The sequence below is a fragment of the Thalassophryne amazonica genome, chromosome 9 (genome assembly GCF_902500255.1).
Source record: "Thalassophryne amazonica chromosome 9, fThaAma1.1, whole genome shotgun sequence".
Lineage (NCBI taxonomy): Eukaryota > Metazoa > Chordata > Actinopteri > Batrachoidiformes > Batrachoididae > Thalassophryne > Thalassophryne amazonica.
The window spans coordinates 2,090,195-2,107,290 of record NC_047111.1 but is presented as its reverse complement, the minus strand read 5'-3'; the positions used below and the strand labels follow the sequence as shown (position 1 = coordinate 2,107,290).

The 17,096-nt window shown below is 41.4% G+C and overlaps 1 protein-coding gene across 1 annotated transcript in view; it reads right to left on the bottom strand.

Moving 5' to 3' along the window:
• The window catches only part of kcnj6 (potassium inwardly rectifying channel subfamily J member 6), a 57,924-nt gene extending 43,013 nt beyond the window's left edge, over window positions 1–14,911 (bottom strand). The window contains exons 1-2 of the mRNA XM_034177485.1: window positions 14,775–14,911; window positions 3,101–4,024 (exon numbers count right to left, since the gene is read on the bottom strand). Of these exons, the coding sequence (XP_034033376.1) occupies window positions 3,101–4,001 (901 nt within the window). The 5' untranslated portion in view covers window positions 4,002–4,024; window positions 14,775–14,911. The remainder of the gene's footprint in view (window positions 1–3,100; window positions 4,025–14,774) is intronic.
• Window positions 14,912–17,096: the final 2,185 nt, after the last annotated feature.

Here is a 17,096-nt window from a genome sequence, read left to right as displayed (position 1 = left end):
GAGCTTCAGTTTGGAGAAGCTCCTCTCTGTAGCAACAACTGTCAGTGGATTAGTGACAGCAATTCTCAGGACCACCCACATATTAGGATAAACCTCCTTCACTTTCTTCTCCTGTGGGAAACTGGGAAGTTCTAAGGTGGACATCTTATGTTTTGGCAAATCTGGGAAAGTTCACAACTCCAGTGCCAATTCTTTTCCATCCTAGTCTGACTGCCCACTATAACTCAGGGTGTTGCTCAGTGTTTCACACTGCTTCATCTGTTCTGCACTCTGTGTGTGTGTGTGTGTTGATTTTCAAGAGAAGCTGCCAAACAGCCTCCATGGTAATAAGAATCTTACTCCATCCTAAATTAAGTGAGCTAAGACTGTGTAAAACTCAAAGATAATGAACAATATGTGTTATATTTCCAGAGGAGATTAGAATAGATAAGTGAATAGTGAGTCCCTGAATGCACCCCCCCCCCCCCCACACACACACACACACAGACACACACACACACAATGAATGCTGCCCGATTGTGTCATTTCTTCTACAAACAAATCACCCACCACTTACTTCACAAATAACAGTCTGCACTATATTTTAATTTTAGTTTGCATTGTAATCTGGCATCAGATTAACTGAGCAGCCTAATCCACATTCATGTGGAAATGATTTATTTCATGATGCACTGAAGAAATACCAACAAAGCCATCTGAAACAAAGCCCTTTGTAAAAATTAAACACATGCATGATGTGTGTGGTCCACTACTGGTTCAATAACAAGAGCAATCCGGATCCAGATTACCTAAAAATTCAGTGGAGTCTTCCATGCTCTAATATTTATTTGTGGTGCAAATTTGGTGAGAATCCATGAAGTAGTTTTGATGTAATCCTTCAAAGCCTACAGTAGTGTTCAGAATAATAGTAGTGCTATGTGACTAAAAAGATTAATCCAGGTTTTGAGTATATTTCTTATTGTTACATGGGAAACAAGGTACCAGTAGATTCAGTAGATTCTCACAAATCCAACAAGACCAAGCATTCATGATATGCACACTCTATAATAATAATCATAATAATTTATACTTTATTAATGAAAGGTAGCTTCTAAACTGACTGAGGCCACAGGTAAAGTGGCATAGTGGCTACTAGAGTCAACTTTAACTTTAAACATAAAGAAAACATCCACTATGTATTTTTACAGCAAATCAAAAAAAGTCTAACCTTCCAAATGTGTATGTAAACACAGATTGAAAATGTAACAGAATACAAATACTTAGACGTTATCTTAGATCCTTCGCTTACCTTTAAAAAACATGTAAAACCAATGTGTCACAGACTTGAATTTAATATAGCAACTTTTAAATGTATCAGGAACTCTCTAACTTTGGAAGCAGCAACAACTTATTTTAACGCAGTGATAATGTCTAGATTTTATTATTGTATCACTTGCTGGTCACAAGGAAATAAATCTACTTTGAAGCCGTTAGAATCCATTCACAAACAAGCCTTAAAAAATTTGGACCGGAGAACAAGGCAGCACCATCACGGCGGTGTGCCGGAAACATACAAAACTTGAATTTATTTTAAATAAAATTCCATTTGCTATGTTTGTGCCATTTGATCATCAATTTTACATCACTTTATCACAGTACTTGAGTTGCAATGCTGCCCCCTCCTGGCAGGCTGTGTTATGTTACTCAGATTCACACAACAGAGATGCCTGTTCTGATGAAGAAAATCATATCATCCAAAAATAAATAAATAAAGACAGAAAATTACCCATTTGCACAAAATTTCATTTCATTTCATGTATATAGCACCATATCTCAACAAAGCTGCTTCAATGTGCTTCACACAAGTAAGGTCTAACCTTCCCAAAACCAGAGCAAGAACACAAGTGACAGTGGTAAGGAAAAACTCCCTCTGAGGAAGAAACCTCAAGCAGACCAGACTCAAAGGGGTGACCCTCTGCTTGGGCCATGATACAGACATAAATTACAACGTGAATATACAGGAAAATTTGGGGGTCCATGCCGGTGCACAGGACAGGAGCCCTGCAGAAGAACACACCCATTCAAACAGACAGAAAAAAACAGAATCAGGTATCAGAAAGAAAACAAATACAGTGTAATTTGTCAGCATTAAACAACAAGAAAAACAGGAAATGCTAAGGTGATCACTGGCCACTGGCCTTAAGTTTCACTAAACGACCCAGAATTTAGGTAAAGTTGCTCTGCCAGCATACTCTGCCAGTATGCTAGCCATACGAAAGGGAAAAAAAGTGCGTCTTAAGTCTGGACTTGAAAGTCTCCACAGAATCTGACTGTTTTATTGATGCAGGGAGATCATTCCACAGAACAGGGACACAATAAGAGAAAGCTCTGTGACCCGCAGACGTCTTATTCACCTTAGGGACACAAAGTAGTCCTGCACCCTGAGAACACAAAGCCCGGGCCGGTACATAAGGTTTAATTAGAATAGCGAGGTGGGGAGGTGCCAGTCCATGAACAAATTTATAGACTAGTAGCAGATCTCTGATCTGATCTCACTGGGACAGGAAGCCAGTGAAGAGACACCAAAATGGGTGTAATGTGGTTGAACTTTCTACTTCCTGTCAAGAGTCTGGCTGCAGAATTGAATAGAGAATAGAACATTGCAGTAGTCCAATCTAGAATAGATAAACGCATGGATCAGGGTCTCAGCATCAGCCATAGACAGGATGGGACGAATCTTCACTATATTCCGCAGGTGGAAGAAAAGCAGTCCTCATAATATTTCTAATGTGGAGGTCAAAGGACAATGTAGGATCAAAAATGACCCCAAGGTTCCTCACATTGTCAGTGTGATGTATGACACATGAGCCGAGGCTGGGCGTTAACTGGTCAAATTGATGCTGGTGTCTCACTGGCCCCAGAGCTATCAAAAAATACGACTGTCATGTGATTGTTTTTCTCTCTCTGAATGCAGGAACGGTTTTTATCATCACATAATGTCAACCAACACGTATCTGAAGAGTAAACACTCTATGACACACAACTTCATAGCATCACGTGCAGAGAAATTTATGGTGGCCAGAAAACCGCCGACATATGAAAGGTGATCGTCACGACTTACCTGTGGCCTCCACCATTCCTTCCAGGATCACAACAATTTCCAGCTCCTCCTTTGCCAGGTGGGCTTGAGAAATCTCCCAGAAGGGGCTGTTCTGATTTATCTCATGGCAGATGATGAGTGGTGACACGAGGAAGAGCCTGTCGTCTCCTGTGTTGTAACCTACGTTTATGTCTGTTTGGTTCAAGGGGATGAACTCCCCTTCCTTGGTCTGCTTCGACTTGATTAACTTGGCCCTGATAGAAGCCTCAACAATGTGAGAGTTTCTGAGGTCTCCAACTCTGAACATCAGGCACAGCCGTCCATCTCTCATCGAGATGACTGCATTGGTGGAAAACACAAGTGTCTCTGCTCGCTTCTTTGGCTGTGAAATCTTAACGAACATGCAACCCACCATAAAGGCATTGACAATAGATCCAAGCACTGACTGGACTAAAAGTAGAACAATCCCCTCAGGGCATTTGTCTGTGATGACTCTGTAACCATAACCAATGGTAGTCTCTGTCTCAATGGAGAACAGAAATGCAGATACAAACCCGTTGAGGTTATTGACACATGGAGTCCATTTGTTGTCTGCTACATGGTCGAAATCACCACGAAGGTAAGCAATAAGCCACCACATGAAGCCGAAGAAGAGCCAGGTAACTGTGTATACCAAGACAAAGATGAAAAGGTTGAATCTCCACTTGAGATCCACCAGCGTAGTAAAAATGTCTGTTAGATAGCGGTATGTCTCTCTAACATTCCCATGATGAACGTTGCACTTCCCGTCTTTTTGGACATACCGCTGAATTTTCTTCTTTGATCTATCCATTTCTGCCCGCTGTTTGGGAAGGTCCTCACGGGCCTGTTTTGGCAAATTGAGCTGTCTGTTGATGGCTGGTCTCTCCACATCCTGTTCCATGGGTTTTCTGGATGGATTTAAGTCTGTGAAAGAGAAAAAAATTGCAGGAATGAATACTAATAATGAATATATACTACAGTAGAGAAGGATTTACATGGATTGGATGCTCTGCTCTTTTTCCGTCCACCAAGGATGTAATAAAATCATCTGCTTTTATGTATTTATTTGTCTGTCTGTCTGTTAATAGGATTACGTCAAAACTACTGCATGGATTTTGATGACATTTTTACCACAGTTAAATATTAGGACTTGAAAGACTCCATTAAACTTTGGAGGTGCTCCAGCTCCACATCCGGATTCTGGATCAAGTTTCACTTTACATAGGCTTTGAAGGATTACAACCCCAATTCCAATGAAGTTGGGACATTGTGTAAAATTTAAATAAAAACAGAATACAATGATCTGAAAATCCTCTTCAACCTATATTCAATTGAATACACCACAAAGACAAGATATTTAATGTTCAAACTGATAAACTTTATTGTTTTTATGTAAATATTTGCTCATTTTGAAATGGATGCCTGCAACACGTTTCAAAAAAGCTGGGACAGTGGTATGTTTACCACTGTGTTACATCACCTTTCCTTCTAACAACACTCAATAAGCATTTTAATCAGCATTGTCATAGGCACATGAAATTGTGCTGAAGTGATTTGCTCACCCTAAAACTGGGTGGTTAATGTATGTAGAGGAAACTATAAAATTTCTCAAAATTATACAATACATATTGTTGGACCGCCAATACTTGATTCATATCACAATATCAACACATTTTTATTTATAATACTATCTAAATGTTATTTAAATGCATACATAAATTGTAGTATCTTGTGTTTGTGTGTAACTCTGCTTTTTAATACTTTAGTTATACTGCTTAATGTATGTTTATTAGTATTTTCTTTTACATACTTTCACCTTTTCTTTGCCTTTTCTCCAAACTGACATCACAATCTAAATGTTTGTTTGAAAAGATTACTAACCCAATCATTAACTAACTAAGCCAATCATTTTCATATTTTTGGCTTCCTTGACCCTAACTGACCTGATTTTAAAGCTACAACCCCAAACAGACCCAGTTACACCAGAGATTAGATATTGTTTTAAAAAACAAAAATAAACAAAGAATAAACAAACACACAAACATACATATTCCTTCACATCCCACTTTAATTAGGCAAAAAATTAAATTAATTAAAATTATTAAACATATTTTTAATATGGCTTCTCAATTACATTGTGCAGAATTAGTGAAACTAAGGCATCTATATTATAGTAGCCAAGTGGCGTGTGTGTGTGCACGCGCGCATGCATCATGTAAAAACTGGGGAGAGCTGACATTTGCCGTTTGGTATACTTATGTATTTTGGATCAAGTGAGTATTCTGGAAAAATGGAAAGTTGATAGGACAAATTTTTTTTTGAGAAATTAGTAATTTTAGCTAACCAATAAACAATGGACATTGTGCTGTAATGCACCATGGGAGTTCAGGGTCTTGGGGTTTTAAATGTTGTTATTGTGGTTTATGTTAGTTTAGCAGTGTTGTTAATGTTAATAATTTATTGTGTTTTGTAGTTCAGTTGGTTTAATCAGTTTAGTTGGTTTAATCAGTTTAGTTAAGTGTTATGTTGCTGTTACCATGAGTGAGTTAAATCTCGTGTTGGTACCATGAGTGAAATGTTGAGTGCTTTTAATGTCTTCTGCCTAGTCTTTGTCAAATTAAAAACACCTGCTTGTGCGTGTGTGCAACTTTGGTCACAGAGAGACTATGGACAGTTGACATTTGCCATATGTTTATGTATTTTGAGTCAAGGATGAATGCTGCCAAAATGGAATATTGATAGGACAAATATTTTTCGAGAAGCTATGGATATTAAATAACACTGAACAATGGATGCTGCTAACAACATTATAGACAAGCCACTCCAGAATGCGGCGGCAAGTCATGATATTAAAAGCATGAGCATGATGAGTGATTTTATTTAAAACACGTATTTCTATTGTGGTACATTCAAAAATCAAATGACAAATCAGAAGTCAAAATAAAATAATAATAACAAGAGCAATTAGAGATTTCTGATGTCTGCCAATCCAAATCCGGTGTTGCAGACTGAACAGTCCCCCCTAAAAATCGATCCTTCCTGCCTTCACTGTGCATACATCATTTCAGAGAATCAACAGCATCATTTCTGAGCATCAGCATCGATCCACCGATTATCACCTTGTTTCTGTTTCAAACTGCCTCCAGTCATCATCTGTCTCAGCGACAGATATCTGAAGCTTTTGTACAACAATCATTTCCACATAAATTCAGAATTATTTCATCATAAAAGATGACAGACTGATCAGACCATAAGCAGCAGCACGTAAGAGTCAGATGATTTTTCTTCTTCTACTAAGGTGGATTAGAACTTTTTGTGGAACATAGCACCAGCTACTGTACAGGAGGAACGTAACTGTTAATATGTGTCACTGATTTCAGAATGGCTCTTGTCAGCCAGATGTGTAGTGCCATAATATGTCAATCATCTGGGTGGCACCTGGTGTGTCCAATCAGATTTCAGTGGAGTCCAGTCCAACCCAGCTACACCTACTGTATGCCAGGAAGTGTGCAACATTTGACTTTTTTTTAATTTAATGAGACCAAAAAAGTTACCCATAAACCTTAGAGGATTAAATATAACAGGAAAAAAACATACCATCAGGTTATATACTGTATATATATATATATATATATTTAAAAAAAAATCAAAACTAGGGGGGAAATTACTAAAAAAAAAAACTTTCCAAAGTTAAACACATTTGACATTTCCTGCTTCACTGTGGACTCAAAACTTGATGCTTCCTGTTTGGGACTCAGTGTACCATGAGCAAGCTTTGCGTTGCTGTGCTGCGCTCCTATTCTTCTTCTTCTTATCATTATTATTATTATTATGGGTGATCCAAAGGTGATCTTGTTTGTATGGAATTATCAGCATGTCATGAGAGCATGAGAGCCCACCCACACATGTGCATTGCATGGCGTGTTGAGAGAAGTTGTTCATGGCGTGACATGTTCTCCAGCTGTGAGTTGCGAGTACACAGCGGTCAGCGTGTTGCAGCGTGGACCTGATTTGGATCCTACGCCAGCCACCGTTTGAGCCTTCACCACCTCAGCTGCACCTCAACAATGTTGGATCATGGTTTGAGGAGGGGGGGACAACACACTCGCATGGCATTTGTTTTGCAGAGTGGGTGGAGCACACTCGCATGCCATTTGTTTTGCAGAGTGGGTGGAGCACACTCGCATGCCATTTGTTTTGCAGAGTGGGTGGAGCACACTCGCATGCCATTTGTTTTGCAGAGTGGGTGGAGCACACTCGCATGCCATTTGTGTTGCTTGGGGGCAGACACAACACACAGACCACCCTTTGAGCTTTCGAACATGATGACTGCATCTCGAAAGTGATCTGTCTGCTCTCTATTTTGATTGGATGGCAGTGCAGCCTCACTTTGCCTGCCGGCGTGAGCTACATGCAAACGTAGTGTGCATGTGTTGTGCTTGAACGGTAGTTGCGACTGCTGTACGAGGTGTTCAAGGGGGCTCTGATTTTTTCATGAGTGGCATTCGAATCCTCCTTCCAGCGCCATTCGGTCTCAATCGTGTTATGTGTGTGAAGGGGCCCTTAGTAGAGTACTCTCTTCAAAAAAGAAGAAATACTAAAAAATCATCTTAAAAAATACCCAAACTTTCAGCTTCACTAACCTCATAAAACAAACAATATGGGTATAAGCAAAATTTTATGTGCATATTTAGTCTCAGAATCCCACCAGGGTCCACATGTACCACAGACTGTACATATCCTGGACAGAGCCTGTGTGACATCACCCAGTGGTTTTCTACAGAGACCTGGAAAATCCAAAATGACTCTTTTGCCCGCAATGATTCACAGTGAACTCTTCTAATATATAAAGCTGATCGTGTGTGTGTGTGTGTGTGTGTGTGTTTGCTATGCACAGCCACAGTAATTAAGCAATCCACACCAAACTTTGTATGGTGACTGGGGGCACCAAGGGGGAGGTCACTGGGGCCCTTAGGTTGAAAGTGTACGGGTGCAAACACACACACACACGGTCAGTCATATATTAGATCACGACCCACTCACTGGAGCCCTTATTTTCACACTTCACGTGGTACTCAGGTCACACTTTACTTACTACGTAGTAGTGGCTGGCTTGGGTGCACTTTAATTACAATCCAAACGGGCCAGCATGCGTCGTGTGCCAGTTATAGCGCATGTTTTTGCCATTAAAATGTACCTGCTGTGTGCGGCCCCTAGAGCGTTGCAGTGATCTGACCTGCTGTCATCATTTTATCATCATTCACTTGAGTCTCATGGGAATGTCACAAATTGCTCTCTGAAAATTAAAGATGACAACATGCACACAATGCAACACAATTTACTACACTTTAACTAAAGTGACGTGACATGAATAAAATAAAGGGGTGGGGGGGGCTACCCGAGTCTGAAGCACCAGCTAACAGGCTAATCTTGGTTCGGGTGTTTATTAAATCATAATTTTGGGGACTGTGCAGTGGTTTTACTAACAGTTTACTTTGGTGTGGACAACAAAAATTATCAGCTGCATATTTCCTCAGTAATCATACATTGAGTGGACCTATCAACAGCTGCTAAGAGTGCTAACACCATTAGCATACAGCATTAAACAAGACGAGAGTCGCAACAGACACATCTTAGATGATCTGTTAGGACGTTTTTCAGATTAGGTGTTTGTAATAAAAAAACTACAGACCGACACAGCAACACGACAGCGAGTGGCTCGGCCCTCAGCGGCTCCACATGGACTCTGAGGGCCAGTCGGAGGCTACGAGAGGGGGAGGAGTCACTGAACTCAGCAACTGTCACTCAAAGCAACCACGCCCACTTCACGGCTTAAAACATCTTCAACTAAAGAAGAAGATAGAAAAAAAAGAAAAAAATTCACCCAATAAAGTTGTCCTGGAGGTGGAAACTATCTACAGAGACTAAAACTGTTTTTGTACCAGGCTGTAAGCTGTTTATTTCTGCTTCTCACATTCTCCTGTGGGAATGTGCTCTGATTTGGAGCCTCAAACAGCCAGTAGAGGAACTAGGTGCAGAACAGTGGGAGGATAGGGGGAGGTGATGGTCTCATGGTTAAGTGTTGGGCTTCAGACCAGTGGGTCCTTGGTTCAAATCCCAGCCTGAATGGAAAATCACTAAGGGCCCTTGGGCAAGGTCTTTAATCCCCTAGTTGCTCCCGGTGTGTAGTGGGCGGCTTGTATGGCAGCAGCCTGACATCGGGGTGAATGTGAAGCTTTATTGTAAAGTGCTTTGAGCGTCTGATGCAGATGGATATAAATGCAGTCCATTTACCATTTTAGTGCCCCATTAAAAAACACTCAGAGCACATTAAGAATCAGAAGGTTTTTTTTTTAGGATTTTAAAGACAACTTTGCCTTCGACAAGACAGCTGTCTGGTGTGAAAAAAGAGTTTCAAAGGCACCAACAAATTGCATGAATGGTGAGAGATCATTTCATGGTCAAGAAGTCAGACTGCTGGACAGGCGTATATTTAACAGGAGTTTTTTAATGTTGGTCTCTCTCTCTCTCTCTCTCTCTCTCATTTCCTTGATGCACATGTTCATGTGATGTGCGATCACGATGTGAAGTTTCACTGAAATCCATAAACAGGGTTTGGAGGAGTTTTGGACGGATGGCGAGCAGGCAGCTCAGTGGGATCATGAGTTGGACCTCCAATATCTGGATGTGGGTTCAGTTCCCGGTCACACTACCTGTATTCTTGGACGAGACACTCCAAATGCATCATCCCAGTCCACCCAAATGGGAACGGGTTTGGGTCTTTGCTCGGGGAGTAACCTATGTTCGCTGGTGGGCACAGCTAACCAAAAAGTTAGCTTTGATAACAATTAATCCGCTAACTGAAACGTTATCTTTTACAAAGCCAAAGCGGAAGTTACGGATAAAAGCCAACTTGATAACTTTCAGAATTGATTTCAGTACACTAGCAGCTACTGACACAACACTTCTGTGTCAGATCAGCCTTCTCTCAGTAAAAGAGACCTGGTGACCAAGGAAGAGGATAAAGATCATTTCTTTTTACACCATACAGACTCACCGGCATATCACGCAAGCCATCCACAAGCTTACAGTTTTAACTTATGGTTAAAATTTTAGCCACACTACTTCCGGAGAAGTTATTTAAATTAATTTATTTTTTAATTAATTTTCTAAATATATATGTATTAATTTTATTTTATTTTATAAAATGAAAAAATCAGTTATATGTTTTAGTTTTCAGACATTTAGTGTTTGGACAGACATGCTGCAGTACATTAAGGGTAAAGTTTCACGACAGGAGAAATGCATTGAGTCACTCTGATTAGGCTGCACTTTAACTGCTGCACACGGACAACAGGATAAAACTCTTTGCATATTGTGCCTAAAACTCTTGTGACTATATTCTCTGGGTTTTCAGACATTGTTATTGTGTTTGTTTTATGTAAACATTTTATGTAAATGTCACTGCAGCCACTAGCCCTGAGCTCTCTTTAGCCGGGAGTGGTTCCACCTCTATATCCTTTCACTAAGGTACTTATATCATGTCTCATACATTTCAGCACGCTTTAACGTTTTCTTGTTCTTTTTTTAATATTATTATATTAGTGATAAAAATGGAGGAGTGGTGTACAATAAGTTAAACCTAACAGCTAACGTTAACTTATCTAGCCGGCTGCAGCACCATTTATCATAGCTAACAATATATTCGGTTTGGGAAGCTAATGCTAATGCACACTTGTTTACATTTGTTGTTATATGTATTTGTTAATACCATTATTGTAAGGTTAAACTACGCTATTGTACTTTATACGCTAGTTACTGGCTTTGTTTAACCTTGTTGGCTAGCAAGGTACGGTTGGGTTATTAATGGCTAATTTAACGGTAGCTTATCTAGCTATAGTTAACCGATTTTTGTTATTTACATTTTTATTTTACATGGTGTAGATTTTTAATTATTCTTCAGTTTATGGGTTCTTTAATAGATATCAACATATAGTATCTAAGTTTTGGGTTTCCATTAGATAGCATATAGAATATGTATTTTGTCTTCCTGTAGTAAGCTAGCAGGGTGAACTTTAGATAGATACCTAAAACATATTACATCATAGGTTCTGTTTCTATAATAAAATAACCATATTTATAGCTTAGCCTACTAGCTATAATTTATTTTACTACTAGTCTACAGACTAGGTAGACGTATACTACAATCTTCTGTGATATGGATATTTAGGTTTTAGAAGTTAACTCCTATAATATTATGTAGTAACTATATTTCTTGTATATGTTGTTTACTGCCCTGTTTGTGTAAATGTCACTTATATACATGCTGTCCATATTCATGAGCCGCTTAGGTGGGTAGGGAGAGTTCCCATGGGATAAAAAGCTTTTCAACCTACCATCCCTGGTTCTCAGGACCAGACACCTAAGTGGCTCTACTCTATTCTTATTCTACTCATCTTTTTTTTTTTTAGATATTTAGATATACCTTAGTATACACTAGTAGTTCTACCTTAGAACTGGAATGTATTATAGAAGACATACCTTACTGAATTTTCATGCCAGAAGCTCCGGCTGTTTCTCCATTATTTCAATGGGACTTGTCGTGAGCTGTGATCGCTTCCTGATCATGTCATTCTGGGGGAAAGTGAAGTTTGCTCTTTAATGTCTGCTTATTGTCCTTTACAACACTGTTTGTCCTCTTTGTTCCAGAGTAATATACAGTATGTAAGATGTGTGAAATTTGGTTTGCATTTATTAAATTCCACGCAGATTTATTTGGAATATTTGTTTCCAAGTTTTCAGGGTCTCATGCATGCATCCTCTTATTAACGTGATGAAAAGCATAAAAAAAATGTACAATTTGGTTGTATAATGTTCATTTACATTTTGGCTGCAGCAACTCTCTGGCCGCAAAGGATTATGAGATATCTCAATAGGGTGAATTCTGCCATGGCAGAAGAGACCCTGAAAACTTGCTAAAACAAATATTCCAAATAATCCGTGTCTGCTACGTTTAATCTGCGTTCTGGGGGATTTTCTGGGAGAAAGTGAAGAGCAAACTTCATTTTCTCCCAGAATGACATGAACAGGAAGTGATCGCAGCTCACAGCAACTCCCACACAGTCACGAGCGCCACTAACTTAGTTTATGACAAGCTAAAAGTGGACGCTTTCGTTATGGCCGAACAACTGTCCAATTTCTGGGTATTCTGTGTTAGTACGCGCCCGCAGCCGATGTGCTTGATGAATTCCTGCTCAAAAAGTAGTTCCCAGATAATTGATAATGAGTATATCTCATCTAAATTAATTCTAAAATTTACCAGTAATAAAATTATAGAGAACTGAAGTTTTAAGAGTGGCCATAATAAATATTTAAGAAACTTAAAAGTTTATGAGCATTGTAAACATTGACACGATGGAGGTTGATGGGGAAGAGCTCAGAAAGATACGATTGGAATGTTTTGATGACCATATACAGTTAGCGATGAAAGACTTGAGTGTTAACTTGGTGTTAAAGTCAGAACAAGAAGCTGCACTGAAAGAGATCTGTCTGGGACAAAGAGACATTCTGTGTTGTTGTTGCTCCAATGAGAGCGGCACGCTGAGCAGTTTCGCGAAAGTAGTCCAGCGAGCTCAATCTGTGGGCGCAAGCTGTCCCACAGTGACAAAATAGCAGAGATGTCGGTCCAATGAGAGCGGCACTGAGCAGGGTGAGAAACTCCCATTGAAAATAACGGAGAAACAACCTGAGTTTCTGGCATGTTTACATAAAACAAACAATAACAACATCTATAAACCCAGAGAATATATACAAAGAGTTTAATACTGCTGTCTGTGTGCAGCGGTTAAAGTGCAGCCTGATCAGAGTATCTCCGTGCATTTCTCCTATCGTGAAGCTTTACCCATAATGCACTGCAGCATGTGTATCCAAATGCTAAAATCTTCAAAATTAGTGCTTTACTTTAAAACTAAAACATATAACTGATATTTTCACTTTATAAAATGCCAGATGTGACATTAATTTAAATAACTTGTCTGGAATTAGTTTGGTTAAAATTTTAACCATGAGTTAAAACTGTATGCCTGTGGATGACTTGGGTGATATGCTGGCAAGTCAGTATGGTGTGAAGAGAAACTTTTTTCCTCTCTTTCTTTCTCTCCTGTAACCAGCTCTAATGCTGTCTACCTGCTGCAAACCACGTAGCAGGCAGACACTAAAAACTTTGATTTCAGACTTCACAAATGTTTTTAACTGTTAAACTTTATTCACTGTGTCTGCAAAAATATATTAGCGGTCTAAAAATGATCAGACCTAAATTTATCAGAAGCTAATGCCTGGTTCACACATCAAGATAATTAGGCCAATAATGGACCCGATCTTCCCCTTCCAACAATCTTAAGGACGCCCTGACAATTGTGATGACGCTAAATATAATCTTATCAGATATTTCTGCCGTGTGTGGTGTGTTCAGAGCACTCTGATCTGCTCGGAAGGACGTCCGATCACAAATCGGGGATATCCAACATGTTGGATTTTTTTTGGCCCGATATCGCAGCGTGTGTTGTGTCCCCCGACCACAAATGAGCACGCAGCCTGCTGAATGTGACGAGTAGCCAATCAGAAAGTGAGGTGACAGAAGCACAGAGCGGAAAATAAAATCAAACCAGCTGTTCTAACCTACCAGAAAGTCCGGTGGTCGCGCTGTCTCCACTCCTTTAAAGAACGCCTTTTCTTTTTCTTTTTGTATCGTTTTTCCCCCTCTGTTGTAAATAGTCCACAAACAATCTCCGTTTGTTTACTCTGAAGTCACGTTTAATCTCGAGAGATTTTGCGAGATTCCCTGTCTGACCTGGGAATGTTCGTGTGTGAACTCGTGTGTGTTGACTTCACCGCGTGGCTGAACACCACACACTGCACGATCAAACCTCTTAGATCTATGACTTTTTTTTATCTCCACGTCTGTGGTCTCTCAGGTTTTGGAAACCTACAGATAATTTTAAAATCCTGCCATGTGAACCAGGCATAATTGGTCTGCTGATGGTTTTCAGAGTTGTCTAAAAAGCTAATCTGATAATGAAAACATTAGCTTCAATAATTAGCAGATTAGCAGAACTGTGCCCACCCCTGACTTAGACTGGCGTCCTGTCCATTGGGGGCCGTGGACTCTCATCCATTTCATGCTATGGAATCTGGAGATAAGCCCCGGCCCCAGCCGGCCTCAGGGCCTGTACTCTGAGGACGTACCGCCTGCTGCACAGATGGTCTGAAGGTGTACTGCCTGATACATGACAATGGAAAGATGGCTGCTGCTTATTGTTCACTGCACACAGCCTGAGCCCACCTCAAAAAAAACCCACCTTCAAAAAGTGCCCACAGCCCCCCCACCAAATGTGACATTGCAGCAGGTTTCAGGAACGTTAAATGTACATAAAACCTTTGCACAATGCTGTAAATATGTACATCACTGAGGTTTTCCGTTGCTATGGAGACGGATGCGCTCCAGATGTTATAAATAGCCCGTGGACTTTGCTGTTTAACGCTGCCGTGGGATTTATTTGCTTCTTTGTGGTCAAACAGAGCGCACACTGATTGAGCTGTTTGTTCACAGCCTAATTAAGTGAAGCGTGATTGGCCTGTCGCGCTTATGTAACCGATCTCCGCCATGGAGTCTTACCTCATCAGCGCTCACATCTTTGTCCTCACTGTCCTCATCTCTGTTCCCCTGCAGAAACACTGCTCTGGAGTTTGGGAAGGACTGACATCACTAAATCCGCATTCTGAGCATCATGGAGCAGGAAGACATCAACCGACGGCCCTCAGAGAGAGAGAGAGAGAGAGAGAGAGAGAGAGGGAAGAGAGGAGAACAAGAGCAGAGGGAGAGAAGAGAGAGAGGGGTGGGAGAGAGAAGAGAGAGGAGGGGGGGGAAGAGAGAGGAGAACAAGAGGAGAGGGGAGGGGAGAAGAGAGAGAGGGAGAGAGAGGCGGAGGAGACAGAGACACAGAGACAGAGAGAGAGGGAGAGAGAGGCGGAGGAGACAGAGACACAGAGACAGAGAGAGGGGGAGAGGAGAGAGATTTTTTTTATTTCAAAACACAGCTTTATTTACAACAATTTAGTTACATCACTTCCAACATGGACTCCGCAGACAGACGTCAGAAGTGGAACAACAAGCTCCCATTTTCCACAGTCAAGAGAACGTCATTTACACACCATGTGTCTCTGAAGGTGTCCACGTTATCAGTAAGAACATAAAACTGGAAGTCCACTCTGATCTGGGCTGCCAAGAGTCCCTTCAGCATAAACTCAGGGTCAACTGACCCCTGAGCTAAAACACAATTCTTCAGAGTCTTCCAGATGTCCAGTGTGGCGAGTTAACAAAGCAGTTTGATTAAAACATGCAATTTCCTGGATTGTGCACCATATTTAGGACAAAAACAAGTCCACAGTAAACAGCAAACCAAGCCCATGAAACCACCTCCCCAACAATCCAAACAGCCCTGACAACCGGTGACACTGTGCAAAAACATGGTGAACAGTTTCCCTAAGTGGACAAAAAGGACAAACCCCATCAACCCTTGGATCCAGGTGCACCAGATACCCGTTTGTAGCCAGAAACCCATGTTCAATCCTCCATTGGAGGGCCTCCATTCATTTGTCAACCGGGGGCTTGTACAGGCTTCGCCAGCACCCCACAGGAGACAAGTCGGCAACAAAACCTTTGACCACTTCGATGCCGTCAACCCTGCCAACCCTGTGACTGACACAGGTGTAATAGAGAGTCTTTTTACCAACACTTTCAAACTCCCCTAATTTCAGTGTCCTGAAAGTCAGAAGAGCCCCCAACTCTTCTTGCCACGCCCCCACAACAGTTGAGACAGTCAGAGTGGGGAACATGAACTCACATTCATCATCCCACTGGTCAGACAGAGTACGGTTTTCAGCAAACACTCTGTGGGACCTTGGCAGGGAACACAAACCTCCTCCGCCACCCTGAGCAGCATCCTGGCGTACCAAACTCCCGCCGACTCTGCCAACCTCACAACAGAGGTGCGGAGTAGATGGCCCAATTTAGTGCAACCTGCCTCCCTCAGGTGGGACCACAGAGTATCAGAGGACAACCAGGGTGAGCTAAAAAGGTCACTAAAGAAAAGCGGTTCCTCAAACAGCCACATCCCAGGTGTGCCTACATTGTCCCTGTGCACAGCGAGGACCTGCCATGCCTGGAGAACTGACCGGTAAAAAGCTGAGGTGTGCGTCCCAATGCCTTCCTGCCGATGTAGGAGGAAAAGACGTTTGTCGTATCCAAGACCTGCCTCCTTCCTCAACAGGACACATGCCATATCCTACCAGCTCAATCCAGAGGTGTACATCAGTCTCTGACCAGCCTGAAATCTGAAGGTCAACACCCAAGCAGAAATGTCCACCAGTCCCTGTCCTCCTTCCTGAAGCAGCATGTACTGCACGGGAGCCCTGATCCAGTGATAGCTTGACCGGAAAAAGTCCACCAGTAATCACTGCAACTGCTTGATAAGGCCCAGAGGTGGAGTGAGGACAGACAGTTTTTGCCACGGCGCAGAAGCAACCAAGTTATTGGTGACCAGAACTCGCCCCCTATAGGACTTCTGAGGCAGCATCCATTTCCATTTGGACAGTCTGGCAAACACCTTCTCCACCAAGCCCTCCCAATTCTTCTGCTGATAACAATCTGTCCCCAGAAAAACACCCAGAATTTTCAAACCCCCACTCCCCACTGTAGCCCAGGTGGCAGACAGGGAGCAGACCCCTCCTGCCACCTCCCCATTAGGACAGGCTCACTCTTCTCCCAGTTAACTTTTGCAGAGGTTCCTGTCTCATAGAGCCGTTGTTGGGAAAGTGTAGGTACACGGACCCACAACAGGGGGCGCAAATGAACGGACAATGGATGAGGTCAAATAACAACACTTTACTGTTGTGAATGGGCACAACAAATACAATAAGATTACAACAATAGACAAAA